We start from the raw sequence: 27,087 nt of genomic DNA, 5'->3' as shown, positions 1-27,087 counted from the left end.
GGGAGCACGATGAAAAAACTATGAATTCAATTGTGTACAAAATGTCCTGTATGGTCACATGGGCCGTACAAGCAGCGGTAGGGCAAATGGGTTGAGCATTCGCCGTTCGAAGCGACAATCCAGACAGAGACGTCGTCACTTTACGAAGCGAACGGCAAAACCTGGCATCCATAACTTAAATAGCGGCACCGGTATTGACGAGGGCGACTGTAACGACATCTTCGATAAACACATCAATGACATTGGCAGGTAAAGGAGGAGGAGGCATGGCGACGACACTTGCGCAGTTCTTGCCTCAGGTACTGCGTCGTCTAGTTTCCCTCTTTGTTAGACGGGTCGTCGATGCATAGGGGAAAGTGATCGGCGATGTGGGGAGGGTGATCGGATCCTATTTTCCGGATTTTTTTCCATGACTGCAGAAGAGAACAGCATTACATGAAGCCATCATTGTCACCATGTTTAGTAACTTACAGCCTCAAATCAGCGCTATCACATGCCGATCCCCTGTAGCCACTACCACAGAACACTGGGCCTAGCTGCTTTACATTCGCTACCAAGCTTCCTGCTCTTGAGTGCCATGTTTTTCATTGAAAGAATTTGATGCTGCCAGCAATGGTGATGACTACACCTTTGTCATTATCGCTGATGGCTTCGAAGCACAGAAAGCACAGCAAGAATCAAGCGTTGCATAATGTCATTTCCCAAAAGTCAGCTTCCCCGCAAAACTGGGATGTTATGCGAAGAAGCATACCACCTGAGTTTTGCAGCAAAGCATACCAAGAATGGAAAGGGATTGCTGTCACAGGACAGCAACAATTTCTCAGGGCTTCCCAGTATCACAGCAGTTCTTGAAAAAAAAAGCAGTGCCTCTTAACAAGATATACTCATTTCTCATACAGTAGACTTCCGTTACTTCGACTCCAGTTAACTTGATTTTTCATTTAATTTGATCTTGACCGAACGTCCTGGCCAGTATTCATGCACTTCTATGGGCCCAAACTTTCCTTATTCCAATCCTAAAACTGGCCTTCGGCGGATAATTCAAACTTGACTAGACAGCATGCACGTGCCTGACCATGAGGGTCGGGTGCATGCCTGAACATGGGCATGCGCCTGACGAGATTGACGAAACTGATCCAATTATCCAGCGAGTCAAATTGAACAAGGTGCAGGAAAACACCAAAACACACCACTGATTCATTTGGTAGTATTTGCTTGAATCTGAACAAAATGTGCGCACACTTTCTATGCGTCTAAAATAGAAAACTAACATACAAATGACTTGCAACTCCTAACCCAACTATAAATCTAATGTGCACCCAATTTTATTGTGATAGGAATTATATGGACATTCCTGGCACATTATTGTCATCGCCGTGATGCTCCGTATAAAGTCCAAGGGCGATAACACCGTCGCCGCATGCCGTGTGCTGTATGGGCAAATGAAAGAAAAGAATCATGCCCATTTCACTTTTTCATAAAATCTACTACCACAACGCATCTCTTCGCCCTCTTTGGATCCAACCTGCGCCTTATTATTCTGCTCGTCGTGACCACTTACATAGAGTTAACGTGCCCCGTCATAACACCGTCCCGTGCTCACAATCATTCCTTCCTAGGACTTCAGTCGACTGGAATAATCTACCTACATCATTAGTAAGCATCAGTGACCCCACTCGTTTTAAGAATGCACTAATCAACATAAAATAATGTATGGTGGCAAATGGCATAATTATGTACTTATTCGTGAACATTGTCTGCTTGCTAAAGTGTATTCTTTCTAAATTTTCATGTTATGTAAGTCTCTATTATTTGTTATAAATGCATTACTACTTTTTTCATATTGCTTTTGTTCCTTGGAAATTCCTTGACTAATCCTGCATTTTTTACTCTTCAAATGTATTCTCGCCCCTCCCCTCTGCAATGTACAATTATGTACCTTGAGGGTATCACAAATAAATAAATAAATAAATGAGGAAAGCTGAGGATCGTGGCTCAATTTGGCACACGCAAAGAAGGAAGGCTGAGAGCAAACGCCATCTTCCTTCGCGCGAAAGACCATGGGGAGGAGGTGGGGGCGTTGTTGGGCTCCAGCAGCAACTGCATATTTCGCGACCGGGCACAAGTGACGATCAAAGCTCAATCTCGCGTGCGGAAAGGAGGAAAGTGAGGGGTGGGGGCAGCACAAGAGGGAGGGGAGGAGGCTTCTACTCTGCCAGCAACTGCATACTTTGAGTGGAGGTGCATGGTCGTGCAAGCCGTATCTTGAAAGTGATCTGTAAATGGCTCGTACCTTTGTGCGCTGTTTTCTTGCCGCTGTTTGCGTTCAAGAGATAGACAGCACGAATCACATCGCTCGCTGCTGTTGCTGCCGCACTTGCTCACGCCAGCGCTTTGACAGCGAGTGCCTGCCGTCATCAAGTGTGGTGTGTTCATGTTTGCCTGTGCGTGCTGACACCATGCTTGTTAATTCAGTTAGTAAGCAAATGTTTCAAAGTTTATACAGCCTATAAAGCTACTATCCTCACTTCGTATAACTGTCTGTTAATTTGCTATCGCAATCGATGCTTCGCCTTTCGGCGAATCTGCGACTTCTTTTCAAATGGCAGCCGATTTTCTACACTCAGCTTCGCCGCACGGCTTTAAAGTCAGCTTCGCCGCAATATAGGAATGTTATGCGGTAAAGCATACTATTGCCCCCCCCCCCCACCTGAAGGCGGTTTTGGTTTTGTATCCGACTGCACCGTGCAGGCAATTTTTCGGTCCAATTGCCTTGGGAAACAATGGACAGCCATTACAACTGCGTAAATACAGTAATCAGACATTGTAAGCTACCGTTATCGCTCGAAATTCTTCACAGGGTGAGTGGAAAAACACGGCACTAGCTGGTGCGGCTCACGCAGCACAGTCACAGCATAAGCTGGAGGAGCGGCACTACACGAGCTGCAATTTCGACACTACACACTACAGGGTCTTCACGTCTTTTTCACAAGAACGATCTGAACTGTCTGGCTGGAGTCGATGGCGAGCTGTAGCTTTTCCTGCTCTCTGTTGAGCCCGATGTTGTCTGGTCGCAGCCGCGGACATAGCTCTACGATTAGCTTCTTCAGCAGCGCTTTGTACCTTGCAAGGAGGCGCCATAACATGTACCAAAGAGTAAACACAGGTATACAGACTACATGGCGCACATGTTACATCCCTTAACCAGTGGCATGGCACATTGATGATGATGATGTTGAAACGCAGCGGTGACACAGTCACCAAGACAGCTTGATTCGGTCAGGTGCACAATATAAGATTTTTTCTAGCTTTCTTGTGTACATCTCCTTAAACTTTTTTTCCCCCTCAAACCTCGTCTAACTACCTTGTACCGCTACTGTGCATCTGCTACATGGAGTTCTACCTGGTGTAATAATGTGCAAAATGCAATGCAACATGTGCACGTATTGAGGCTATCCAGTGCGTATATCACACTGCGCGTCTCCTCACATTTTCCACTGTATGTTAACAAGCATTGGCGTGGCTCAGTGGTAGAGCAGCTGGGTTTGATCTTGGCGAGAACTGGGGTTTTTTTTTCTCATTCCCAGTGGTAGATACTACAGACAACGGACACCATCACAAACCCACAAAACCATAACAGCTTATGCTGCAATAGGCATTTTCAATGACGTGTGTCAACACATTTGCTATCCCGTAAGCATTGCGAAAACAGACGCTAGCACTAAAGGGTCTTTATTAAGGTCAAAACAGGTATCAGGCATGTAGGTGCAGACTGGTCACGTTCAATGTGTCCGGCGAATGCCAATTTAGGAAAAAAAATTATGAATGTTTGGGCACATAAAAATAAAAATAAAAATCATTAATAAGAATGCATAGGTGCTGCCCAGAACGTTTGATCAGGATCGAATCAACCGAAAGACCTAATTAACTGGAGTCAAATTAACATAAGGCATGGAATAAAGAAAGATGTTCTAACAAGCTCTAGAACCATAGCCACAGGAAAAAGCGAGACCATAGTTGTTATATATCCCATCTACAGCACAGCAAAGTTGCCCTGAAAAGTGGGACTGATGTGTCCCACTATTGATCAAAGGGATAAGCAGTTTGCCAAAATGCTGCTGTCAAACATAATACACTGACCAATCATAGAATTTTTCATTTCACTAATTCTTAACTAACAGTAACTAACTAGTTCTTTACCTCATGTTTGTTCGTTGTTTCTTCTTGTTTGCTTGTGCCTACCTGTATCATATTGTGAGTTTATATATTGTTTTTATAGTTTGATTGTTTGTATTGATGATTTGATGTGATGATTAAAGTATTGTATCTGTATTGTATTGATACATGATATAACTTTATGTTGGTGTATCTTTTCACAGAAATGACTTCTTTTTTTCTCTTTTTACCACTTCCCTCTGTAATGATTCTGCCATGAAGATACAATAAACAAAATAAATAAATAAAGAGCAAGTGTGGGACTTACAAAAATCCTGGCTTGCTTCAGCTTCTCGGCCTTCTCATCGCGAACGACCGCCTGGAGTGAGACGAGGATGTCATCGGATGTGGCGCCCTCTTCGGCTGACGGCAGAGCACGTTCAGTAGCTGGCACGTTCTCAGCACCGTCAAGCAACTCTTCGTCTGTAGCACAGAAAAAAAAACAGGGAAAGCTGTGACTGCAAGCCGAATTATTTTGGCTCTTCGTAGAGCTACAAAAGAAAATATGTTCGAATTAACCTGAATTCGAGGTCTTGTTCAGCCCAAAAGGTTTAGTCATAACTTGTGCAACGTGTACTGGTTTGTTGTTTAATTTCCCTATTCCCTTACTATCTCAATATTTTGATTGGAAAGAACAGCTAGTTTCCCCAATGCTTTCCTTGGCATCATTGTCTTTTCGCTTCATGTGGTTCTAAAGCACCAGAGGAAGACGAACTGGATGCTTCAGACTTAATTTATTTTTTCTGTTAGATTGATGATGATGATACTTTTGCTACCAAAAAGAAAAGACATTAAAGTACAGGATTTACTTAAGCGTGTTATAGTTACTGACATGCCTTCGACTGGCAATGCCTGGCAGACAACAAGAAAGCCATTAAGCCATGTAACTGTAAGCATTTTAAGAAAGGACAGGAGATTGCAAAGTGAGCAATAACAAATGCAGAAATGTATTAGAGTTAAGTTTGACTCCTGATCCATAGCGCTTATTAAAGACACAGGAATGCCCCTGTGTACAAAACTATGCAGTTAAAATATTTACTGAACCATGCAGTGGCATGCAGCGCTGAAGTGCAGGTATATCTGAAGTTACGGGGGTGGAAAGCTTCAAAGGCCCAAATCTAGATCTGCCAGTGCAACCATATCCCGTATGGAAGCACTACAACTGTTTTATCCTGTTCACATGAGGCATTTTTGATTGCAATCAAGCCCAATCATAATCAAATTTCTCAGCACGAATGGCTGCTTCTGCAGCTTGTGCGAAGGAATTAATCAAAATTGAGAAATTCGATCCTGATCAGGCTCCATTATGATTGAAAGTGCCCATGTGACACTGGTATTACTAAAATTGGATGGGTCTCTATGAGTATCAACCTGTGACCTCCAAATAATTAGTATTTTTCACCATGATCCTAATTATCATTAAAAGAGTCCAGCAACATTTCTTTAACGTGTCCAGCAACTTGTTTAGTTGCTGGACAAGAGTGTCATAATTATACAAGCTCAAATACATACATTCAACTCTCGTTAAAACAGACCCTGACAATCATGACAAAAAATGTCAGTTTTATCCGAAGCCTGTAATATCCAAAACGCCTCACTTCCGAAACTTTGGTCACAATGTATAACAACATTATTGCAAAGAGTGAGTGAAAAATGTCCAAAGTAAAAAAAAAAAAAAAAAACGCTGTTTCATCCAAGAGGCGAAGCATCGATTCTGAAAGCATATTATCCCGTGGTCGTGACGTCACAGAACACAGTAGCAATACTGTGAAAGGCAAAACTAGCTTTTATTGGGCGAACCTGTGCCCACAAAACAGGCTACACTTAAAGCACAACGAGAGCGGCGAACACAGTCGGCGATAGTCGAAAATCTGATCAGCGCGTCAAGCGCGTCGGCTTTTATATTTCGGTCGTCGAATGTTCCAGATTAACCGTTCGGACCCGCGTGCCTTCCACAATGTTCTACACCATTCGCGTCAGGTGATGAAATCAGATGACATAAGGTTCGGCGACAACAGACAGCGGATAGAAGCATCGATAACTTTCCAGAAACTTCGGATACATGCAGGCGCATCCCACGCTGTGCGATTACATGTGTTAGGCGGCGAAACGTGGTTGTCCAATAAAGATAAGTACATGTGTCAATATTATTAGACAGCTATAAAGTAAGGATAGTAGTTATATCGGCCGTGTAAAGTTGTAAACATTCACCTACTAACTACATTAACAAGCATGATGTCATGCGCACGCAGGTAAACATGAACACATCTCACTCGATGACGGTGAAAAGTTGTCAAAACGGAGTGAAGAAGTGAGGTAGCAGCGAGGGGATTTACCTTCGTGCTCTCTCTCGTTTCAATGCGAACGTCGAAAGCACAGCGCACACGAAGCTACCGGCACTGGGTGCACTTTGTCCACATTGCAGACCGCTTTCAAGCTACGGCACCCGTGTGGGCACGTACTTTGTCCACATCACAGATTACTCTCAAGATATGGTGCCCATGCAGCCGGCGCCCGTAAGCAACAAACACTTGAGTAGAACTCCCCTCACCCCGACCCCCCATACCTCGCAAACGAAAGACGGCACACTTCAGCCTCACCTTCCTCCATCGCGCACGCGATATTGAGGCGCGATCGTCAGCTAACCCTCACAAGTCAGTTGTCGCCTGTGTTGACAAGGCAAAAGTCCATTTCATACGCCCGATTTTGACAAAAATTGCCGCTGATTTCGTCCACTGTAGCTGATATTCCATTGTAGCACGGTCCATTAAAAGCGAACTTTGTTGAATTAATAAAATAGGTAGAGCAAAATAAGGCTGAAATAAGATCTGTTATATCCGAAAGTCTGTTGTACGCAAGTCTGTTGTAACGAGCGCCAAACTGTATTGGAGTCCAAACTTGTTTTAATGAAGTTGAAGGAGCACAACAGTTACTTTGTTATAGGCACGCATGACCTTGACCAGAAATATTTACAATTAAAATGGCTACGTTGTGGTACCATTACAGTGGCCTGTCTGACTGTTCGGTGATTGTGCACATGATAAAAAATTGTCACTGGCCAAATTTTAGTATGCCTTGCTTTTTTTAACGTTCGTCGTTATCTGTTGTTTTTTTTTTGTTATTGTTTTTTGTCATAACCTATTCTTCAGAGTTTTTTATGTATGTAAGATGTGTTGTTCAGAGTCAAGGTGGATGATGCTTGGTGCTTTTGCGAGATTGTGCTAGATGCAGGACCTTTGAATTGATGCCGATGGCAGCATGCAACAGAGTTTTCAAGCGAATAGTGTCTGCAAAATGTCCAGTTACCTTTTGCTTTGAAAGAATGTAGGGTCTGTAACTCATAGAAATACCGACCACCATAGGTCCGGGCTTAGCAAGCCTCAGGGCCATATCAGCCGTCGCCTCATGCAATCGAGCAAGCCGTTGGGCAGTAGGAAAACACAGTCCATTGACCCAAGTTAACGAAAACAGGTTTATTTGTCTCCAGCAATACCCAACTCTGTACAACACCTGGTCCCGGGCAGGTGGCGGATGCAAAGAGGCTCCTGTGTCAGGGGCCAAATACAGAAAAGGGTACCGCTAGCATGTCGCTGTGGGAAGATGGCTTCCCACGACACGTCGGTAAGAGAAAAGTGTCCCCCTGGCTATGCTGCCGACTCTCGCAATAGCAGATGAGCCCGCTTGCAAGAGCTAGAGCAACATCTGTCAACTTGGTCTCCAGTAAGTGTGGCTCAGCGTAGTATGACCACACACAAGCAATAGGCGTTGCTCTTCGGCTTAACACTGGGAAAAGAATCAGTGCAAGGTACGTGCTCGCTGTAGGTGTAAGGCACCGCAGATGAGCTCCACTACAAGCAATGCCCAAAGGAGCTGGCAGACGAGAGGAAAAACGTGTATGACCCTGTGCTGTCCTGGTGAGGTCTCTCTCATGCTCGCTCTGCTGATTGCACCAATCACGCCACCGCTAGTGGCAGCGCGAAGTGCCATAGCTGAAAACCAGTAAGGCGAAAAAGCCACCCCTGACAAATGTCGTGGGTGAAAAGGCAGAAACATAGGGACAACAGAATAGGCAAATGCCCACACAAAAGTGCCAGGGCACACCTCGGTCCCCATGAGAATGATTCCGTATATCTGTTGGCAGAGAAGCCTTGCTTCGATAAGACAAAGTACTAATGGCTGCATGTATTTCTGTAGGAATTCGAAGGGAAATTTTAAAGCAAAGCTTTCTTTGCCTCTTCTCCCGAATTTCCGGGCGCTGCTGCTGCTGCTGCTATGACCTTGCTGCGCATGCCGCTGGCTTTCTTGCAACACCGCCAGATGGCGCTTGCCTCCTGGTCGTGCTCACGTGCACTGCTGAATTTCTCGCAAAACTACCAGATGGAGCTCGCCTCCGCACATCCCAGCTGGCGGCACTGCTGGCCGGGATGCATAGTTTGTGCACATGGCACGTGCTCTGCTTGCTTTCTTATGCGACAAAAACGCAGGTGCTGGACTGTGGAGGTCACGTGCTGGGCTGTGATAGCGGAAACGTTACAATCGTCCATAGCCTGAAGAGAGCACTTGGAGCTGGCGTCTACAGCCTGCTGGCCATGTATGCAGAAGCAGCTCGTAAACACACGCAAGCAAAATGGCTCCAAAGTGTGCACTCAGCATCAAGGACACCTAGTCCCGAAAGAAGCGTCACATGGAACAGGAGCATCTTCGCTAAGCAGCGAAACATGGTGCAGACTACGAATTTATGCATATAATGTATACACACAATTACAAGGTCTGTTGGAAAAGTATCCGACCTTTGGCCGAAGAAAAAAAAACTGGCATAATTGGAGTGTTGCAAACCTAATCACCCTCGAATTAGTCTCCTTGGGACTCCACACACTTCTCCCAGCAGTGCTGCCATTGTTGGAAGCATTCTGAGAAGGCCTCTTTCATAATGGAGTTTAGCTCAGCTGTCGTTGCAGCCATAATGTCCTCTCTTGTCTGAAATCGCGCTCCTTTCAATGGCCTCTTGATTTTGGGAAACAGCCAGAAGTTGCAGGGGGCCAATCAGGAGAGTAAGGAGCCTGTTGAACTACAGGAGTCTGGTCTTTCGCCAAAAAAGGTCTGAATCAAGTGCGAGGAAGGTGCAGGAGCATTGTCGTGATGGATTCGCCAATTTACTGTTGACCACAACTCCGGTCTCATGCAACGCACAGTATCGCGTAAGTGACGCACGACATCCCTGTAGCACTCTTTGGTGATTGTTTGACCCTGTGGTGCGTACTCGTGGTGTGCCACACCACGGGAGTCAAAAAAAGCAGTCAGCATCACTTTGACGTTGCTGAGCACTTGGTGGGCCTTCTTTGGTCTTGGTATCGTGTAATGCTTCCACTGTGGCGACTGGGATTTGGTTTCCGGGTCGTACCACCCAAAACTCGTCACCAGTGATTATGGTGTTCATGAAGTCGGGGTCACTGTTTGTGGAATCCAGCATGTCCAATGAGACTTCAATATGAAGTTGCTTTTGCTCCACCGTGAGCAGCTTCGGCACGAATTTCGCCGCAACTCTCTTCGTGGCCAAATCTTCGGTCATAACAGAATGTGCAGAAAAAGTGCTGATAACCACCTCTTCCGCAATTTCTCAGATAGCCACACGACAGTCCCGCATCACCACAGTGTTCATTTCGGCAATGACCTAGTCATTTCAGCATGTTGATGGCCGACCGGAGCATGGCTCACTCTCCACCGATGTGTGGCCGTCTTGATACCGGTTGTACCATCTGTGTGCTGCTCATAGCATCGTCACCAAAAGCCGTATGAATCTCCCGAATGGTTTCCACTTGGCTGTCGCCCAGTTTCTGGCAAAGTTTGATGCAGTAGCACTGCTCCAGTCACTCTGCCATTTCCCTTGCAATAAAAAACCAATGAGAGTACTGCGCGCTGCCTCACTGAAACGCTGCATCCCAGCGACTAACGCTACTGGCAAGCGGGAAAAAATTCTCACATGCGCATGAAAGTTCGAGGTCAGCTGACGCAAGCACGTTTGTTCATATCCATCAGGTGCTCGAAAAAAAAAATTAGGTCGGATACTTTTCTAACAGACCTCGTGTATTCATTGAATTACGTACAGCCCATAATTTCATTAAAACTTAACACTTAACAACAAAACACTGAACAACTATCACAAAGAGACTGGCGGTCCCATGCCACCATCTTCCTAATAGGTGGGTGTACCTTCAAGCATCTAAAACTCCCATAGTTGCGAAGCACCAGGCCAGAAGAGCACTTGTGCTTATTTTACCGGTAGATACTCGGTGGCAGCGCACGTCCGCCTTTTGGTGGCACCGGATTTTGGTGGCACCAGGGTTTTGGTGGCACCGGATCCAAACCCAGCCCCTCCCACATACGAGGTGGATGCACTACCATTTCACCAATGCTGCAGTTAAAAAAAGGAGTCTGGCGGTCCCAAGCCACCATCTTCCCATAAGGCGATTGTCCTTTCAAGCATCTGGAACTTGAGAAGGGTAGATATTCTACCTCGTTGGTACGACATACTGCAAGTGAATTGCAAAAAACAAGGAGAGATAGCGAGTGTGTTGTACCCTCTGTCTGTCCCCAATTTTTATGCTTCACTTGCAGTTTGCAATCTGGAACTCCCGTAGTTGCCGAGCAGCCAGGAGAAAGCTTGTATACCCATTTTACTGGTACAGACACGATAGCAACACTCGTCTGCCTCCCACAGTGGCGACGCAAGCAAGGGGCACTCAGAGACCTTTGCCAATCTCTATAAGGCCCCCTTCTGACATGAGAACTCTATAATTAACTAAGAGCCAAGTCACAGTACATCTCTACCCATTCGAAAAAAAAAAAAGAATGGTCGGTTTTTGGTGGCACCAGAATTCAAACCCAGTGCTACCAACATATGAGGCAGACACTGTATGATTTCACCTTGGCTGTGGCTCAACCAACCAGCCCAACAATACATTTTGGCATTCCTCACCTTTTTTTGTCATTTCGATACCATTTTGGCATCCCACATCTCTATACCGTATTTACTCGAAACCAATGCACACCTTTTCTCTGAGAGAATGAGTCCAAAAATCACCTGCATGCTAAAACTAAATCGAAAACGCATTTGCGGAATTCACAACAGCCTACCCTCAAAGTCATAAGACACCACATCATCTCCATTACCAGATGGCAACAGAGTGCATTTTCCTGAAGGTTGGCATGGGTTCATTTTGTGCTTAACTACAATTTGGAGCATTATTCTCGGTTAATCACTTTCGCTAGAGTTCAGGCAATTCATCCCTGGATGCATTCGTGTGTACAGCCATAAGCGTTTCAGCACTGCGCCAAGCGTGCTAACTGCGCACAGTGACAGGAACAATATCAGCCGCATACTTTGGTAAGTCCAATGCAGTCTCACGAAAATGATAGTAGTATCTCTCAAAGTGGTTAGCTGCAACCAACGAAAACCAAGTGCGCATTAGAAGTACCGTCGGGTTCCTCAAAGAATGCCTCAAAGCAGTGCGTACATGACATTTTCAAAGGGCTGTTATGCACTGAACACCCACCAGATTCAACAGCAACGCGTTCCTCTTCCTCGGCTTCCTCGTATTCCCGCTCCTGGGCATGGCGTGCTGCAGCCTGGTGGGCAACCGTGTCACCGTCCCCTTCGCCCTCATCCGAGCTCTCACCTCCTTCGTCAGCTTCCGGACGTGGTGGTGCCATGCTGGCATCCTCTGCTGAAGCAGCTTCTTCCCCACGACGTTCTCGAGCTTTTGTCGTGCGTGTCATCCTGGTAGCAGCAGTAGTGTTTTAGTTGTATTTTTTAGATACAGTCAATCCCACATATCACAACGGTTTTAACAATGTATCAGACATAACAATAGCCAATGCACCGTCAACTTTTGTATGTGTTCTATGGTAAAACGGGGTGTCTACCAATACACATTCCCAAATTCCCCGAGTTTTACAGGTTTTCCCTGATTGCCTTTACAAAATTCCCTGTGTGACACAGAACATTGTTTTATGTCGAGACAGGCTGACACTATGTTGCCCGACACTGTCACTCTTTAGTAAGCATGCTAAAAATGACTTAATCCAGTTTGAATAGTAGGCAGTATAATTTTTTTTCAATCCGAATTAAGGAGTTAGTAAAATGCACAGCCAATAAAATATATTCGAAAAAAATGGTAAACTCATTGCAAATCGAATGGAGCATTCTCAAATACGAATAAAAATGAGATGCATACATAAACAAATGTTTTCGAATATCTACTTCAGTCACGAATTATGATCAACTGTCGATACATATGCATGAAACATAGGTGGTGCTTGAGACTCCACTGAAAGCAAATCAAGGTGATAGAACGACTCTTTGAGCATTTTATGATGAGTCATTATAATTACAGAGTAACTAAATATTTGAATATCGTAAAGTAAGTCATGCTACGTTTCTTCATAGAAATGATTAAATTCCCCGCTATAATTACATGCACAAGTTTTTCATTAGTTTCAAGCATTTCTAAAAAGAAAAAAATATATATATTTCAAGGTTGCTACCGACACGCCCCACATCAAGCGTCACATAAAACATGGTAGTGCCTTCACCAAAGTGATACTCTGTAACGATACATATCACTCAGAAGCAAAATGGAAGTAATTTAGGTTATCAGAATCTTCAATTTGCCGTAATCCTAATGTTCGTGCTCTATTCCCTTGCTATCACTGCATAGAAATGGCAAAAACAGGTCGCATCTACAAATGTGGGCGCCATGACTGAAGGTGATATGAGCTACTTTTATCAATTTATAGCAAGCTAATTGGTGTGAGGCCCGAACTTTGTCATAAATGAGATTCTCAACGGCTGGTGTGTCAACCTCAACTCTCCTGACATACTCTGAGCCCAAGCACAATGCCTCAGTGTTGCGTTTCGCTGCTTTAAAGAGCTTATCTCGGCTTGGATGAGGGACACTTGCATTCCGGCTACAGCCAACACTGTTTTTTGAGCTCAAGCTCCTTGAAGAAAGTGGCTGCAGACTTCCTTTCCCGTTCATTCCTCATTACTTGGGTCCTTTCTGTTCTCATCCTCCTTCCACTGCGCATTCGCCCCACGGACCATTTGAAGCATTCTCTTCTTCAGCTGTAAAGTCAATGTACTATTTTCGGACTCCCTAAGGGCCACGAAAACGTCCGTAATATTGGGCAGTCCGAAAAAATGAATGCATGTCTTTTACTGCCCTTAAAGGCTGAAAAGGCCTACCAGCACATCCGAAAAGGCCTACCAGCACGCTTATTAGGCATATCGGTGCTTGTACTGTGACAGGAGATGGCGGATGGATGCGTGTATAGTTAAGGAATAGATACTGTGTCCTTTGACAATTTCCCCTTCCGACGCTAACGCTTCACCGCGTAACAATTCAGTATCGAGGCAAAGCTGACTTTTGGGAACCGGCATTATGCAACGCGCCGTACTTTCCGAGCTTCGAAGCCAATCGTGAGGACCACAAAGACGGAGTTGGTGCCATTGCTTACAGCAGCGAATTCTTTCAATGAAAAATACGGCGCCGAACGGCAAGAAGCTTAATAATGAAAGTTGAAGCAGCTAGGCCTAGCGTTTACCACAGCGGCAAGGTAATCAGAACAGCAGCAGTGGTGGCCTTGATTAATGCCGTTTTGAACCTGCGGTCCCAAAATTTCAGATGTTCTTAGACACTGACTCTATGGGGTACGTGATGGTGCCGCGGAGCCGTCAGGCGTCCGGAAAGTCGGCCATTGCCTGCACACTGGCAACTCCTCCAGCCGATGACATGGCGTCAAAAGGCAATTCATTACGATCCCTCTCTGTTATGCGAGCCAGAATTAGTGTGACTTTCGTTCCCTTTCAATAAAATTACAGCTAATTTTCCCTGATAGAAGCACAAATTCCTTAAGTTTCCCTGAGTATTTCCAGACTTTCAAAATCCCTGAGAATTGCCAGTTTTCCCGGCTGGTAGACACCCTGTAAAATAAACCTCTTACTACAACGGGCTTACTACAATGTTTTCAGTTATAACAATTGCATCAGGCTACTGGGTGCGTCTGCCGAAAGGAAAACGAATGCTTTGCTACATCTGCCTTTGTGCCGCGTGCCCTGCATGGCACGTGTAGCATTGCATCGTGTTGCAGTGGTTTTGACTAATTCTTTCTGTCAAACTAAAATGTTTCAATGTCTGTCCTCTCTGCTTTCTCTTTGCACAACAAGGTTATAACCATGTGATTTTCTTGGCATTTGAATATTGTTATAAGGTGGTTCAACTATATTTACATTGTAGAGTAGTACAGAGAAAGGTGTTCCACAGTATATTACTGAAATGGGACATCTTGTTATTACACATATGAAACATGTGAACATTAACCCCTTACTTCCCAACTTCTTTAGTGGAAAAGTGAACAAAATTCACTGTTTTGTTTTATAGTGGCAAATTACTTCATATTATTTCTAGGTTCTATAAAGATACTACACATGCAGTTAATCTCTCTCTCTCACCGAAAATAATAATTAAATCTGTTTGGAAAGAGAGACTTTCCCTCAGCACACGTTTAGGTTTTGAGCATAGTTATCTGTATAGATGAGGATAATGAAAGGAACTCAAAGCATTTGGGAATGTGTTCAAGTGTGAAACCTCAAATGCATGATATAAACTGAGTAATGAGCAAGGCTCGTCTCTGGCACAGAAGCTGTGGCCTGGAGGAGTAGAGCTCACCTTTGGCAATGGTGGTACAAAACAACAAACACAAGCACAGTTTGAGCTCAGCAGTTAATAACTCTTTAGTTACAATGCCTTTAGAAATTGATCAATTTCACCTAAAGTTTTTCTACACCCTGATAAGCATTTCCGTTAGAATCCTTCTACTAGCAATTTCATGCATCATCTGAAATGATGACTGAACTTTAACTAATTGTCAAATATGACAATTTTGGGCAGATCAGGTAGTCTGGAAAAATACAGCTTTGACTGGAGGTATCGTTGAAGCTAGCATCCAGTGCTTGCAGCACTTTCTCAATAAAACGACACAAAATTTGCACTTTGGTCAACTCAGCAACATAATTTTTAAACGACAGCAACAGCAAACACACACAAGCTTCTGTCGGGTTGTCTAATTTTCCAATCCGACGTCTAGGCTGCTTTAACAAAATCTCAAACAATGATAGATGCTCATGAGTGCATGTTATTTTGATAATTGTGTTTGGCTAATAGGAAATGAAACTTTACTTTGCCCACCACGGGCCACTTTTACCCATCAGGGTTTTCACAGTGTATATATAAATTATTACAAGCAATCCTTCCCGTTGTGTAGGGTCCTCACTCCCACAAGACCATTCAGTCGATTCCAGACTGACCTTCCACCGAAGCTGGATTAGCTGTCAAAACTCTTGCATTTTGAACATCGCCTGTTCAAGTGGCATTATTCATTAGTATACAATCCTGTGCTACACTAAGTATTACTGCCCAGCATTGTACAGGAACTCAGCAAAGCATGTGGAGGCTGCTGCGCGAGTTGAACACATATTGGACCACCTTGCTCGCACAGGAAGACTGATCGAATGCAATAATCAAGCATGAGGAAGCTCTTGCAAGCTCCCTGACTTGACAACGAAGCCTTCGCAAGCCTAGAGAACGCAGTAAAAAACAAACCAGGCAATTGCAGTATCTACTGAAAACAAATGCTCCCTGTACAACAGGAACTTGCCAGTTTTCACATTTGCTAAGCTTCTGCTTTCCCGCATAGCACGGGCATCATTATGACTAGTATTGACACCAACAAAGTTTCATAACCCTTTTCACGATCTCACTTACAAAAGTTGGGAACTAGAAGCCAGGTGCATATTTCAGATTTCTTTTTTACTCTCGGTAGCTATATTAAAAAAAAAATTTACTCATTTTTGTTCCTTGAGGCGCTTCATCGAAGTTTTACATAAGAATTTTCAATAACTGTCTGCGCAGTTACTACTGTTTCACATCCATTCAAAACACCAGCGATCAGGCTAGAATATTATGTGTTGCATTATACGTTGCAACTACTACATCTTGAAATAAAGCATTAAAACGTAATACCACCGAAAATTCTAGTGGTAACAAAAGAGCTAATGGGTCAAGAAGGATAAATATCAGCATCAAAATAAGCAAAAGAATCAGTGAAGTGATAAGAAAAACAATTCCTGATAATTCAAAACCTCATACTGACACGTGTACTTCTTTATCTTTATCGGGCGACCACTTCTCAACGCCTAACAAATGTTATCGCAAGGCACAGGACGCGCCAGCATGTAATAGAAGTTTCTGGAACGTTATCGATGGTTCCGTTCACTGTCTTTCACCGTAACTTGTGTAATCTGATTACATGTATGCACGACGCTAATAGTGTAGAACTTTGTGGAAGACACGCAGGTCCCAGCGGTTACTCTGGAAAATTTAACGGCTGATCTATAAAAGCCGACGCGCTTGACCCGCTGATCAGATTTTCGACGATCGCCGACCGTGTTCGCTGCTATCGTTGTGCTATATGTGTAGCCTGTTTTGTGGGCACAAGTTCGCCCAATAAAATTTAGTTTTGTCGTTCACAGTATTGTTACTGTGTTCTTCAACGTCACCACCACGTGACATCTGGTGGAGGTGCTTTACGTTCATGTACCGGACGCCCCCGACAAGCCGTAATTCAAGCCCGGACCGCAAAGACAACAGCAACGTCGTCCCAGAACATCGAGCAAGCCGCCGGCTACAGCAGCTTCCCCCAGAACACGGAATTCTACAAGAGACGACCAAGAAGATCGTCCGAGAAGATCGTCCAGAGACGACCAAGAAGACAGCTCCAATGGCAGCCTCAGCAGCCTCAATAGTTCTGCAGCAGCCCAGGGAGCCACCGACGTTCCGTGGCTCCACACTTGAGGACTCGGAAAGCTGGCTGGAGACTTATGAGAGGGTCTCTACGTTTAACAGTTGGGACAGCGACGACAAGCTGCAACATGTGCATTTCGCATTGGAAGACGCCGCCAGGACCTGGTTTGAGAATCGAGAAGCCACCTTAACAATGTGGGACCTGTTCGGAAGCGGCTTCTTGCAAACATTTACAAGCGTCGTGCGAAAAGAGCGAGCCCAAGCTCTACTACAAACCAGAGCGCAGCTGCCAAATGAGACGATCGCGATCTTCACGGAGGAGATGGCCAGTCTTTTCCGGCATGCCGACCTGCAAATGTCGGAGCAGAAAAAAGTCCGCTTCTTGATGCGGGGCGTCAAGCAAGAACTTTTCGCAGGACTTATTCGTAACCCATCGAAGACTGTAGCTGAGTTTTCTGCAGTGGCATCAATGATCGAGAAAACTTTGGAGATGCGCATCCGGCAATATAACCGCCAGGGTCTCACGCCACTGTACACCATCCAAGGACTGGGTTCCGAAGACCTTCAAGAGACCATCAGGGCCATTGTGCATGAAGAACTGCGCAAGGTCCTGCCTTCGTCGCAGCCTCAAGTGGCCTCGATCGCCGACATCTTCAAAGATGAGGTTCAGCGATCACTTGGGATTCCTGAGGTGCAACCTCAGTTACCGCAGCCCCAGCCAGAAGCGATGACCTACGCCGCCGCCGCTGCCGCACGGCGTCAAGGCCCCCACTCGCGACTGCGCCAGGGCCCTGTAACGCTGCAATTCCGTCGTCCACCGCTGCTGCCGCTGTCGCCGCCAGCATGCCCACCCGTCGCCCAGCGCACCTACGCGAGGAAGATGGACATTTGGTGAGCCCCCGACCACCGGCCGCTCTGCTATCACTCCGGAGAAGCCGGCCATGTGTACCGCCGATTCCCATACCGCGACATGGGACTGAGAGGGTTCGCTGTCAACACGTCGCGTCCGCAGCTTGGGGAGCGCCCACGTGACATCGCCGATTACCTAGCCGCCACTCAGTGGAACTCTCGACAATCGTCCCGTTCACCGTCACCAGGCCGCTACCTGTCGCCGCAGCACCGTCCATACACTGGCCCAGCCCGGGGCCGGTCAGCGAGCTCATATCCGGTAAACTAAAAGCAGCAACCGATGGAGGTGCGGTTGCTGTTCGTCGAACTGACGAAGATCCTCCGCCGCCAACGAAGACGCCGAAGAAACTACCTCGACGACATAACGACATGCCGCCATCCCGACGAAGTGTAGAAGCAAACAATACGACAAAGAAAGACGACCTGACGACGTCCCATACCAGCCACAGGTCAACGCGACACAGCCGTGATCCGATGCCAAGACCTAACTGTAATGCAAGACAAAGAACCACCGACCTCGACGTGCTTCTCGACGACCATGCAGTTACCGCCTTAGTGGACACAGGGGCCGATTACTCCGTCATGAGTGGACACATCGTCGCCCAGTTGAAGAAGGTTAAGACTGCATGGGAGGGCCCTCAAATTCGTACTGCTGGAGAACACCTCATTACGCCGACTGGGATCTGCACGGCAAGAATTACCGTTCATGACCGGACTTACCCTGCCACCTTCGTCATCCTCCAACAGTGTTCACGAGACGTCATTTTTGGCACGGATTTCCTGAACCAACATGGCGCAATCATCGACCTGAAGTGGAAATTGATAACGCTGTCGGAAGACCAAGAGATACCGCCGGAGAGGTGTCGTAGTCACCACACCTCGAGTGTGCTCGAAAGTCAAGTAAGCATCCCGCCTCGCTCCAGCATTGTTATTTCCGTTGGCACCAAAACACCTGCCGACGTAGAAGCCGTCATCGAGGGTGACTAACATCTACTGCTCGACCGTGAAATTTGCATCGCAAGAGGGTTTGCTCGACTCCACGGAGGGAAAACGGAAGTGATGCTAACCAACTTCAGCCAAGAGTTCAAGCACATCAGCAAGGGCACGACAATCGCGTACATCGAGGAAATTGTGGAAACGAGCAATGCATTTGTCCTCTCAGATTCTGCCACATCTACCAGAGCCCCCGAACCAGACTTCGACGTAAATCCATGTCTCCCCATGAGCAAGCAGCAACAGCTCAGAAGTTTTCTGCGATGATACAAGGACTGCTTTTCGACGTCATCGAGGATTCGACAAACACCAGTTGCAAAGCATCGCATAATAAACGAAAAGTGCGCTCAACCACTCCGCCAGAGCCCTTACCAAGTTTCGACGCGAGAACGTGAAGCTATTAGGCAACAAATTGACGAAATGCTCCGCAACGACATCATCCAGGCATCGAAAAGCCCGTGGGCATCTCCTGTTGTCCTGGTGAAGAAAAAGGACGGAACCTTACGTTTCTGCGTCCATTATCGTCGACTGAACAAGATCACGAAGAAAGACGTATACCCCCTTCCACGGATAAACACGCTGCATTGGATCAGCTCTGCAACACTAAATACTTCTCGTTGATGGACCTCAAGTCTGGCTACTGGCAAATAGAAGTCGACGAGAGAGATTGCGAAAAGACTGCCTTCACCAAGCCAGACGGCCTCTACGAGTATAAGGTCATGCCATTCGGACTGTGCTCGGCGCCTGCAACGTTCCAGCGCGTAATTGACACGGTGTTAGCAGGATTGAAGTGGCAGACCTGTCTTGTTTACTTGGATGACGTCGTCATCTTCGCCGGAAATTTCGACGATCACCTTAGGCGGCTTGCGACAGTATTAGAGGCCATCAAATCATCAGGGCTCACTCTGAAGCCAGAAAAGTGCCGCTTCGCTTACGATGAGCTTCTGTTCCTAGGGCACGTCATCAGCAAATCCAGAGTACGCCCCGACACGCAGAAAACAGCTGCCATCGCAAAGTTCCCGCAGCCAATCGACAAGAAGCCAGTGCGTAGATTCGTTGGCATGTGTGCCTACTACAGGTGCTTTGTCAAGGACTTTTCACGCACCGCTGCGCCGCTGACGAATCTAACCAAATCTGATGTCGCGTTCAAGTGGCAAACCCCGCAGATCGACGCATTTCAAGAACTAAAACGACGCATGCAGTCACCGCCAGTACTTGCACATTTCGACGAAGACGCCGATACCGAAATCCACACTGACGCCAGTAGCCTAGGCCTCGGTGCCGTCCTAGTCCAGAAGAAAGACGGACATGACCGGGTAATATCTTATGCTAGCCGGTCAAAAGCGGAAGGCAATTATTCTAAGACTGAAAAGGAATGCCTCGCCATCATTTGGGCTACAGCAAAATTCCGCCCTTACCTATATGGCAGACCATTCAAAGTCGTCAGCAACCATTACGCGTTGTGTTGGCTAGCTAACTTAAAGGACCCTCAAGACAGCTGGCAAGGTAGAGCCTCAGACAGCAAGAATATGACGTCACGGTAATCTACAAGCCTGGACGAAAACACTCAGACGCCGACTGCCTATAACACGCCCCCATCAATCCCCGCGGGAAGACGACGAGGATGACGACGCCTTCCTCGGAATAATAAGCGCAGAAGACTTCACTAAACAGTAACGTGCAGACCCGGAGCTAAAAGGCCTCGTTGAGTATTTGGAAGGAAACACCGACGTAGTACCTAAGGTACTTAAGCGCGGATTGTCTTCGTTCACATTACAAAACAACCTGCTCGTGAAGAAGAACTTCTCACCAGCTCGCACCAGCTACCTTCTTTTTGTTCCGTCGGCGCTGCGTCAATAAGTACTGCGCGCCCTATACGACAATCCGACCGCCGGGCACCTCGGCTTCTCCCGGACGCTATCGAGGATACAAGAAAGGTATTACTGGCCGCGCCTAACCGCCAATGTCGCCCGTTACGTCAAGACATGCAGACTCTTAGCGACGCAAGACACAACCCACAAGGCTAGCCGAATTACTACAGCCGATCAAGCCTCCTTGCCGACCTTTTCAGCAGATCGGGATGGACTTGTTTGGACCGTTTCCGACGTCAACGTCCGGAAATAAGTGGATCGTCATGGCGACGGACTATCTCACCCGCTTCGCTGAAACTAAAGCTCTACCGAAAGGCAGCGTAGCCGAAGTGGCGAAATTTTTCACAGAGAACATTCTGCTGTGACATGGTGCCCCAGAAGCCCTCATCACCGATGGAGGAACAGCGTTTACAGCAGAGCTCACCCAAGCCATTCTGCAGTACAACCATACAAGCCACAGGAGGACAACTGCCTACCACCCGCAGACGAATGGTCTCATGGAGCGCCTGAACAAGACCCTCACCGACATGCTAGCAATGTACGTCGATGTCGAGCACAAGACGTGGGACGCGGTCCTGCCGTACGTAACCTTTGCTTACAACACAGCGGTGCAAGAAACAGCACCGATTCAAGCCGTTTAAGCTGGTTTACGGCAGGAACCCGACGACGACGCTCGACGTCGTGCTGCCGCACGTCACCGACGAAGACAATCTTCACGTCGCGACCTTTCTCCAGCGCGCTGAAGAAGCCTGACAACTCGCCCGCCTACTTATCAAGAACCAGCAGCCGACACTACAACCTCCGACGACGCTTCATCGAGTACCGGCCCGGTGACCGTGTCTGGGTTTGGACCCCTATACGCCGACGAGGACTGAGGGAGAAGCTTTTGCGCCGCTATTTCGGACCGTACAAGATTATCCGACGTATTGGCGCACTGGACTATGAGGTCACGCCAGACGGCAATTCGCTATCACAGCGGCGGCGCTCGTGACCTGAAATAGTCCACATTGTGCGACTGAAGCCGTACTACCAGCGTTAATGAACTTTGGGACTTCGTGTAACTGACCTTTGGACCTTGTTTCTTTTTGTTGTCTTGTTAGTTTTGTTTATTAAGTGTCCTTTTGTGTTTCGCTCTCTTGTATTTCTAGCATCGGGACGATGCTTTTTAAGAAGGGGGCAATGACACGTATACTTCTTTATCTTTATCGGGCGACTACTTCTCACCGCCTAACAAATGTTATTGCAAAGCGCAGGACGTGCCTGCATGTAAAAGAAGTTGCTGGAACGTTATCGATGGTTCCATTCAGTCTTTCACCGCAACTTGCGTAATCTGATTGCATGTATGCGCGACGCTAATAGTGTAGAACTTTGTGGAAGACACGCGGGTCCTAGCGGTTACTCTGGAACATTCGACGACTGATCTATAAAAGCCGATGCGCTTGACCCGCTGATCAGATTTTCGCCGATCGCCGACCGTGTTTGCCGCGATCGTTGTGCTATAAATGTAGCCTGTTTTGTGGGCACAGGTTCGCCCAATAAACGTTAGTTTTGTCGTTCACAGTATTGCTACTGTGTTCTTCAACTTCACCACCATGTGACAATATTTTGAAATAATGGATACGGTATTTACTCGACTAACGCACTCTAGATTGTAATATGTTCCTGTCTGCCACGACATAAAAAAAGGAAAGTCCTTTACAGTACCACCCAGCTAATTATTTCATAAAGGAATACAACTTTCTCTCATTTGGAAAAACGAAGGTTTACTACTAATACACTAAAGCTGCAAAAAATTAGAAAAGTCACCGTTTCGCCTGAAAGGCAAAGCATCGATTGCAATAGCAAATTAGTAGAGAGCTATACGAAAAGTAAGGATAGTAGTAAAGTAAGGATAGTAGTTTTATGGGCTGTATAAACTTTTAAACATTCGCTTACTAACTAAATTAACAAGCATGGTGTCACGAGTGTACAAGCAAACATGAACATGTCTCACGCAATGACCGCGGAAGCTCTTTATCAAAATGCTGGAGTGGGGAAGTGCAGTAGTAGGAGCGAGCGAATTGACCTTTGTGCGGCCTCTCGCTTCAAAGCAAACGAAAAGATGAGAACACAGTGCCGTGCGCCTAGATACGTAGAACCCGCAGTGGTTGCTCAGTGGCTATGGTGTTGGGCTGCTGAGCACGAGGTCGCGGGATTGAATCTCGGCCACGGCGACCGCATTTCAATGGGGGCGAGATTTAGGTGCACGTTAAAGAACCCGAGGTGGTCGAAATTTCCGGAGTCCTCCACTACGGTGTGCCTCATAATCAGAAAGTGGTTTTGGCACGTAAAACCCCACAATTTAATTTAATTAGATACGTAGACTCTGTCTCCATCGCAGATCGCTTTCAAGCTAGGGACCACACAGCCGTGCCGTACGTAGCAGCCGCCAGAGTAGAAAGCTTCTCCTGTTTGCGCCAGTCCCGCATGCAAGTTTTGGGAACTCCGAACGCTCGTGAAGGGGGTGGGGGAGGGGGGGCATTTCCGTCTACCTCCGCATACATCATCACTTTTCTTTTAATTGCGGCATCGTGATTAACTTGACATGTCGTTGCAGTCGGCACTTCCATGCTGATAGAGCAAATTTGGAAAACAGGAAGGCTGGGAAAAGGGACAGTGCACTAACCTAAGCACACATACTACAGAACATGGAGGAAGCTATGGTAGCTAGGCTCGAAGTGCATGTGAGGCGACCATTTTGAAGTGCCGATGAAGATACGGCAATGCAGATTTAGGGTCGTACTCAATTTTAGTGCGCATGCAATTTTTCGACTCGTTTTATCTGAAAGAAAGTGTGCATTAGATTCAAGTAAATAAGGCAAATCGAACTACTCTGTTAGTCCTGACAAAGCTGTATGTATATTTCATTAAGGAAAAATTACCATGAATTCAAACTAAAAAAAAAATTATGCAGATCCCAAGCACTGTGAGAATAGATGTAAGCGAAGCTTTCTGTGCTGTTTGCTTTGATCGACGATAATTAGCGGTGATGTTGACAGCGAATGTTTACTTTCTTCAACGTTTTGCCCAACACAAGAATGGTGAGTTGATGTTATATGTTACCCTGTATGCACCACTGCTGTTTATCTGCGTAGTACACAAAACGCAAAAGAGATGTGTTCGCTTGAGGCGTTGTGCACCATATTTCATAACCTCTGAGAGGGTTGAGCATTGTCATTGCCTCACGTGGCACATCACATCGTGGCAGAAGCATTAAACTTGAATTGGATTATGGAGCTGTACGTGCCAAAACCACAATCGAATTATGAGGCAGGCCGTAGTGGCACAATCCAGATTAATTTTGGTACCGTGGTGTTCTTTAACGTGTCCCTAAATCAAAGTGCGCAAGCGCTTTTTATTTCGCCCCCAACGAAATGCGGCTGCCTCGTTCAAATCCGCAACATTGAGCAGTGCCATAGCCGCAAAGATAACGCACCGAGCACAAAAGTGCTGATTTTACTTGCGACCACTTCCGTTGTCTCGCCTAGACCCTGCAGTGCGCTTTCATTTATGCGGCTCTGCTTCTGCACGCCCTGTGTAAGTTGTCCGCTAGACATATTTGCATGGTTTCATCTTTCAGAAATAGCAGAAACGCACTGTGCCATGCCTTAACTTAAGTTTATTCAGCGTTTTCTTGCCTTCTCACGTCACATTTTCCTTATTCCCCCCCCCCCCCCCCCCCCTGCGTTTGCATGGTAACTGTGAGCGATGAGTGACAAGGCTGTTTCGTGACTGCCTCGGCTCTACCCATTCTCTGCCTCCTCTGCCCCTCCTCTCTTTCATTTTATCTAGCTTCCCTCTGGACTTTCATGTTGGTAGAAAGGTAAGCACTTGTGGGGGGTCACAAATAATCACAGCTGCCAAGAGGCTAACATGGCGACGACCCGGGAGCTCCGGAGGGTATTGTGCACATTCGACGCGGTGCGGTCCAAACGAGTTCCTCGTGTCTCTTTTCTTCTCTGCCACATTCCTTCCATGTATATACACGCTCTGAACCAACCCCTGACGCGGTGTGCAGAATAGCAGCAGCCACAGCAGTGGGAAATTTGAAGGAAAAGGCAAAGAAAGCTTTGCTTTAAAACCACATGCTATTATTCGAACAACATTTCTCACTCCCATGGACCGCTTTTCAGACAAATCTGAATCAAAGGCGAAGGTTCGATGCATCACTAACTACCATAATTTTGCATAGCGCATGAAAGCCCAGGAAAGAGTCATGGCAAGCCGAGACCAAACTGGAACAAGCTGAGTGGTGTGCACCCTCCATTTTCATCCGGCTTGAAAGGAGAAGAAAGGTGCCTCTAGTGGGTGCTTGATCACATTACCGCACTCACCTAGGCCCTACCCCAATTCTCCCAGCGCGCACTCAATCACATCATCACCAACATTGCACGCGTCCCAAGCCACGATCCTTCTCGGCTCACCCTCACACGTTTTTCTTTACACTCACAGCAAACAGCATGCGAGGCACGATCATCTTATCGCACTTCAATTTTATGCAGAACCTAGGCTTTTTCCGGCACGTGTCTTTACATGCTGATGCAGAAAAGACTTTCCATGTGGGCCCAATGACAGTTCTGCCTTTGCACGCTGTACTGCATGACCGATTCTATGCTACATTTAATGGGGTTCTCCTTAGTATGAACTCTGTTTTATTCTAAAATTTCTGGTCCTCCTTGAAGTTTGAATTAACGAGATTCGATTATACAGAGAAGTGATGCATGAGAGCATGTTAGTTACACTTTGTGTATCTATAAAGAGAACACTTGAAAAAAAAAGGGATGACGAGTGTCTGATACTGACATGGGTAGTATTTGTTTGTCCTTATTCCCAAGAGCACCATTTCACCTACTAACCATTTATCATTATCATTCAGCGCAAGATGCACCTGCATCATTTGGGACTTACTCAAATGTTATTGTTTATTCCATTTTTTACCTGTGTTGTACTTTGTGGAAGGTATGCGAGCACCAGCAATTACACTGGAACCTTCAACAGGTCACGTATAAAAGCTGACACACTTGACCAGCAGATCAGATTTCGAGAATCATCAACTGTGCTCGCCGCTATCATTGTGCTTTGAGCGACACTTGCTTTTGTAGGCACAGGTTCGCCTTATATAAGGTTAGTTTCGTGATTCAAAGTTTTGCTACTGTGTTTGTCAATGTCACTAAAATGTGACAATATCAAGAGAAAGCAAGTTTTAAAACTTTAAAGCAAACCCGACAGACTGTTGTCCACAGTTGTCGTGAGTAATACAATGGAAGCGTGCGAGGTTGAGGACGACGACTAGATGAAAGAATGGTGCTAGCTTGAAGCTTGTTTATCGAGGGACTTTACCTTGCATGAGTGTGTGCTCCCCTAGTGAGCATCTCCTGCAACAACCAGTGAGGAGCCACCCTCGCAGGAACTTACACCTCGCCTACTTTCTTCAGACTAATTGTCCAATTATCATTAATGCAGTCAATACTCATTGCAATGAACCCAGGTACAACAGACTTTCGGATATAACGGACCATATCTTAAGCTTAGTTTGTTGTACCTATTTTATCAATGCGACAAAGTTCGCTTTTAATGGGCTGCGCTACAACAGACTATCGGCTACAGTGGATGAAATTAGCAGCAGTTTTTTCTTTTTTTTTTCAAGGCAGGCCTATAAAACGGGCTTTTGCCCTGTCGACACAGGCTGACCACCGACTTGCAAGGGTTGACCGACGATCGTGGCTCAATATCGAGCATGCAAGGAAGGAAGACGGGGCAGAAACGTGCAGTTGTCTTTTGCGCGCAAGGCACAGGGGGTGGGGGGAGGTAAGAAAGAGGGGAGTTCTACTCCGACGGCTGCTGCTTCTGGCAAGGCCACCATATCTTGAAAGCGATCTGCGATGCGGACAAAGTGCACGCCCGCACGAGCACCTTGTGTTGAAAGTGATCTGCAATCTGGACAAAGTGCGCCCAGTGCCGGTAGCTCCGTATGCGCTGTGCTTCCGACGTTTAGTCCGCATTGAAGCGATAGACAGCATGAAGGTCAATTCGCTCAGTGCAGCTGCCGCACTGATATTGCTTAATTTGCTATCGCAATCGATGCTTCGCCTTTCGAGCGGAACTGCAACTTTTTTTTTTTTTGACGTTCGTCACTCTGCAATAAATTTGTTAGACATTGCAACAAAGTTTCAGAAGCGACTTTACTGCTGCAGATGTAT

At 46.3% G+C, this 27,087-nt stretch overlaps 1 protein-coding gene across 3 annotated transcripts in view; it reads right to left on the bottom strand.

The window, feature by feature from the left end:
• Nucleotides 1-27,087, bottom strand: part of Polr1A (RNA polymerase I subunit RpI1) — a 314,770-nt gene that overhangs the window by 47,245 nt on the left and 240,438 nt on the right. For all 3 annotated transcript variants that reach the window (XR_012823481.1, XM_075673365.1, XM_075673366.1), the window contains exons 25-26: nucleotides 11,769-11,992; nucleotides 4,484-4,638 (exon numbers count right to left, since the gene is read on the bottom strand). Coding sequence is in view for 2 of the 3 variants with exons in the window: in XM_075673365.1 (XP_075529480.1) it covers nucleotides 4,484-4,638; nucleotides 11,769-11,992 (379 nt within the window). In the remaining variant the exon portion in view is untranslated. The remainder of the gene's footprint in view (nucleotides 1-4,483; nucleotides 4,639-11,768; nucleotides 11,993-27,087) is intronic.

This window comes from Dermacentor variabilis, chromosome 10 (genome assembly GCF_050947875.1).
Source record: "Dermacentor variabilis isolate Ectoservices chromosome 10, ASM5094787v1, whole genome shotgun sequence".
Lineage (NCBI taxonomy): Eukaryota > Metazoa > Arthropoda > Arachnida > Ixodida > Ixodidae > Dermacentor > Dermacentor variabilis.
This window is presented reverse-complemented; position numbering and strand designations above follow the sequence as displayed.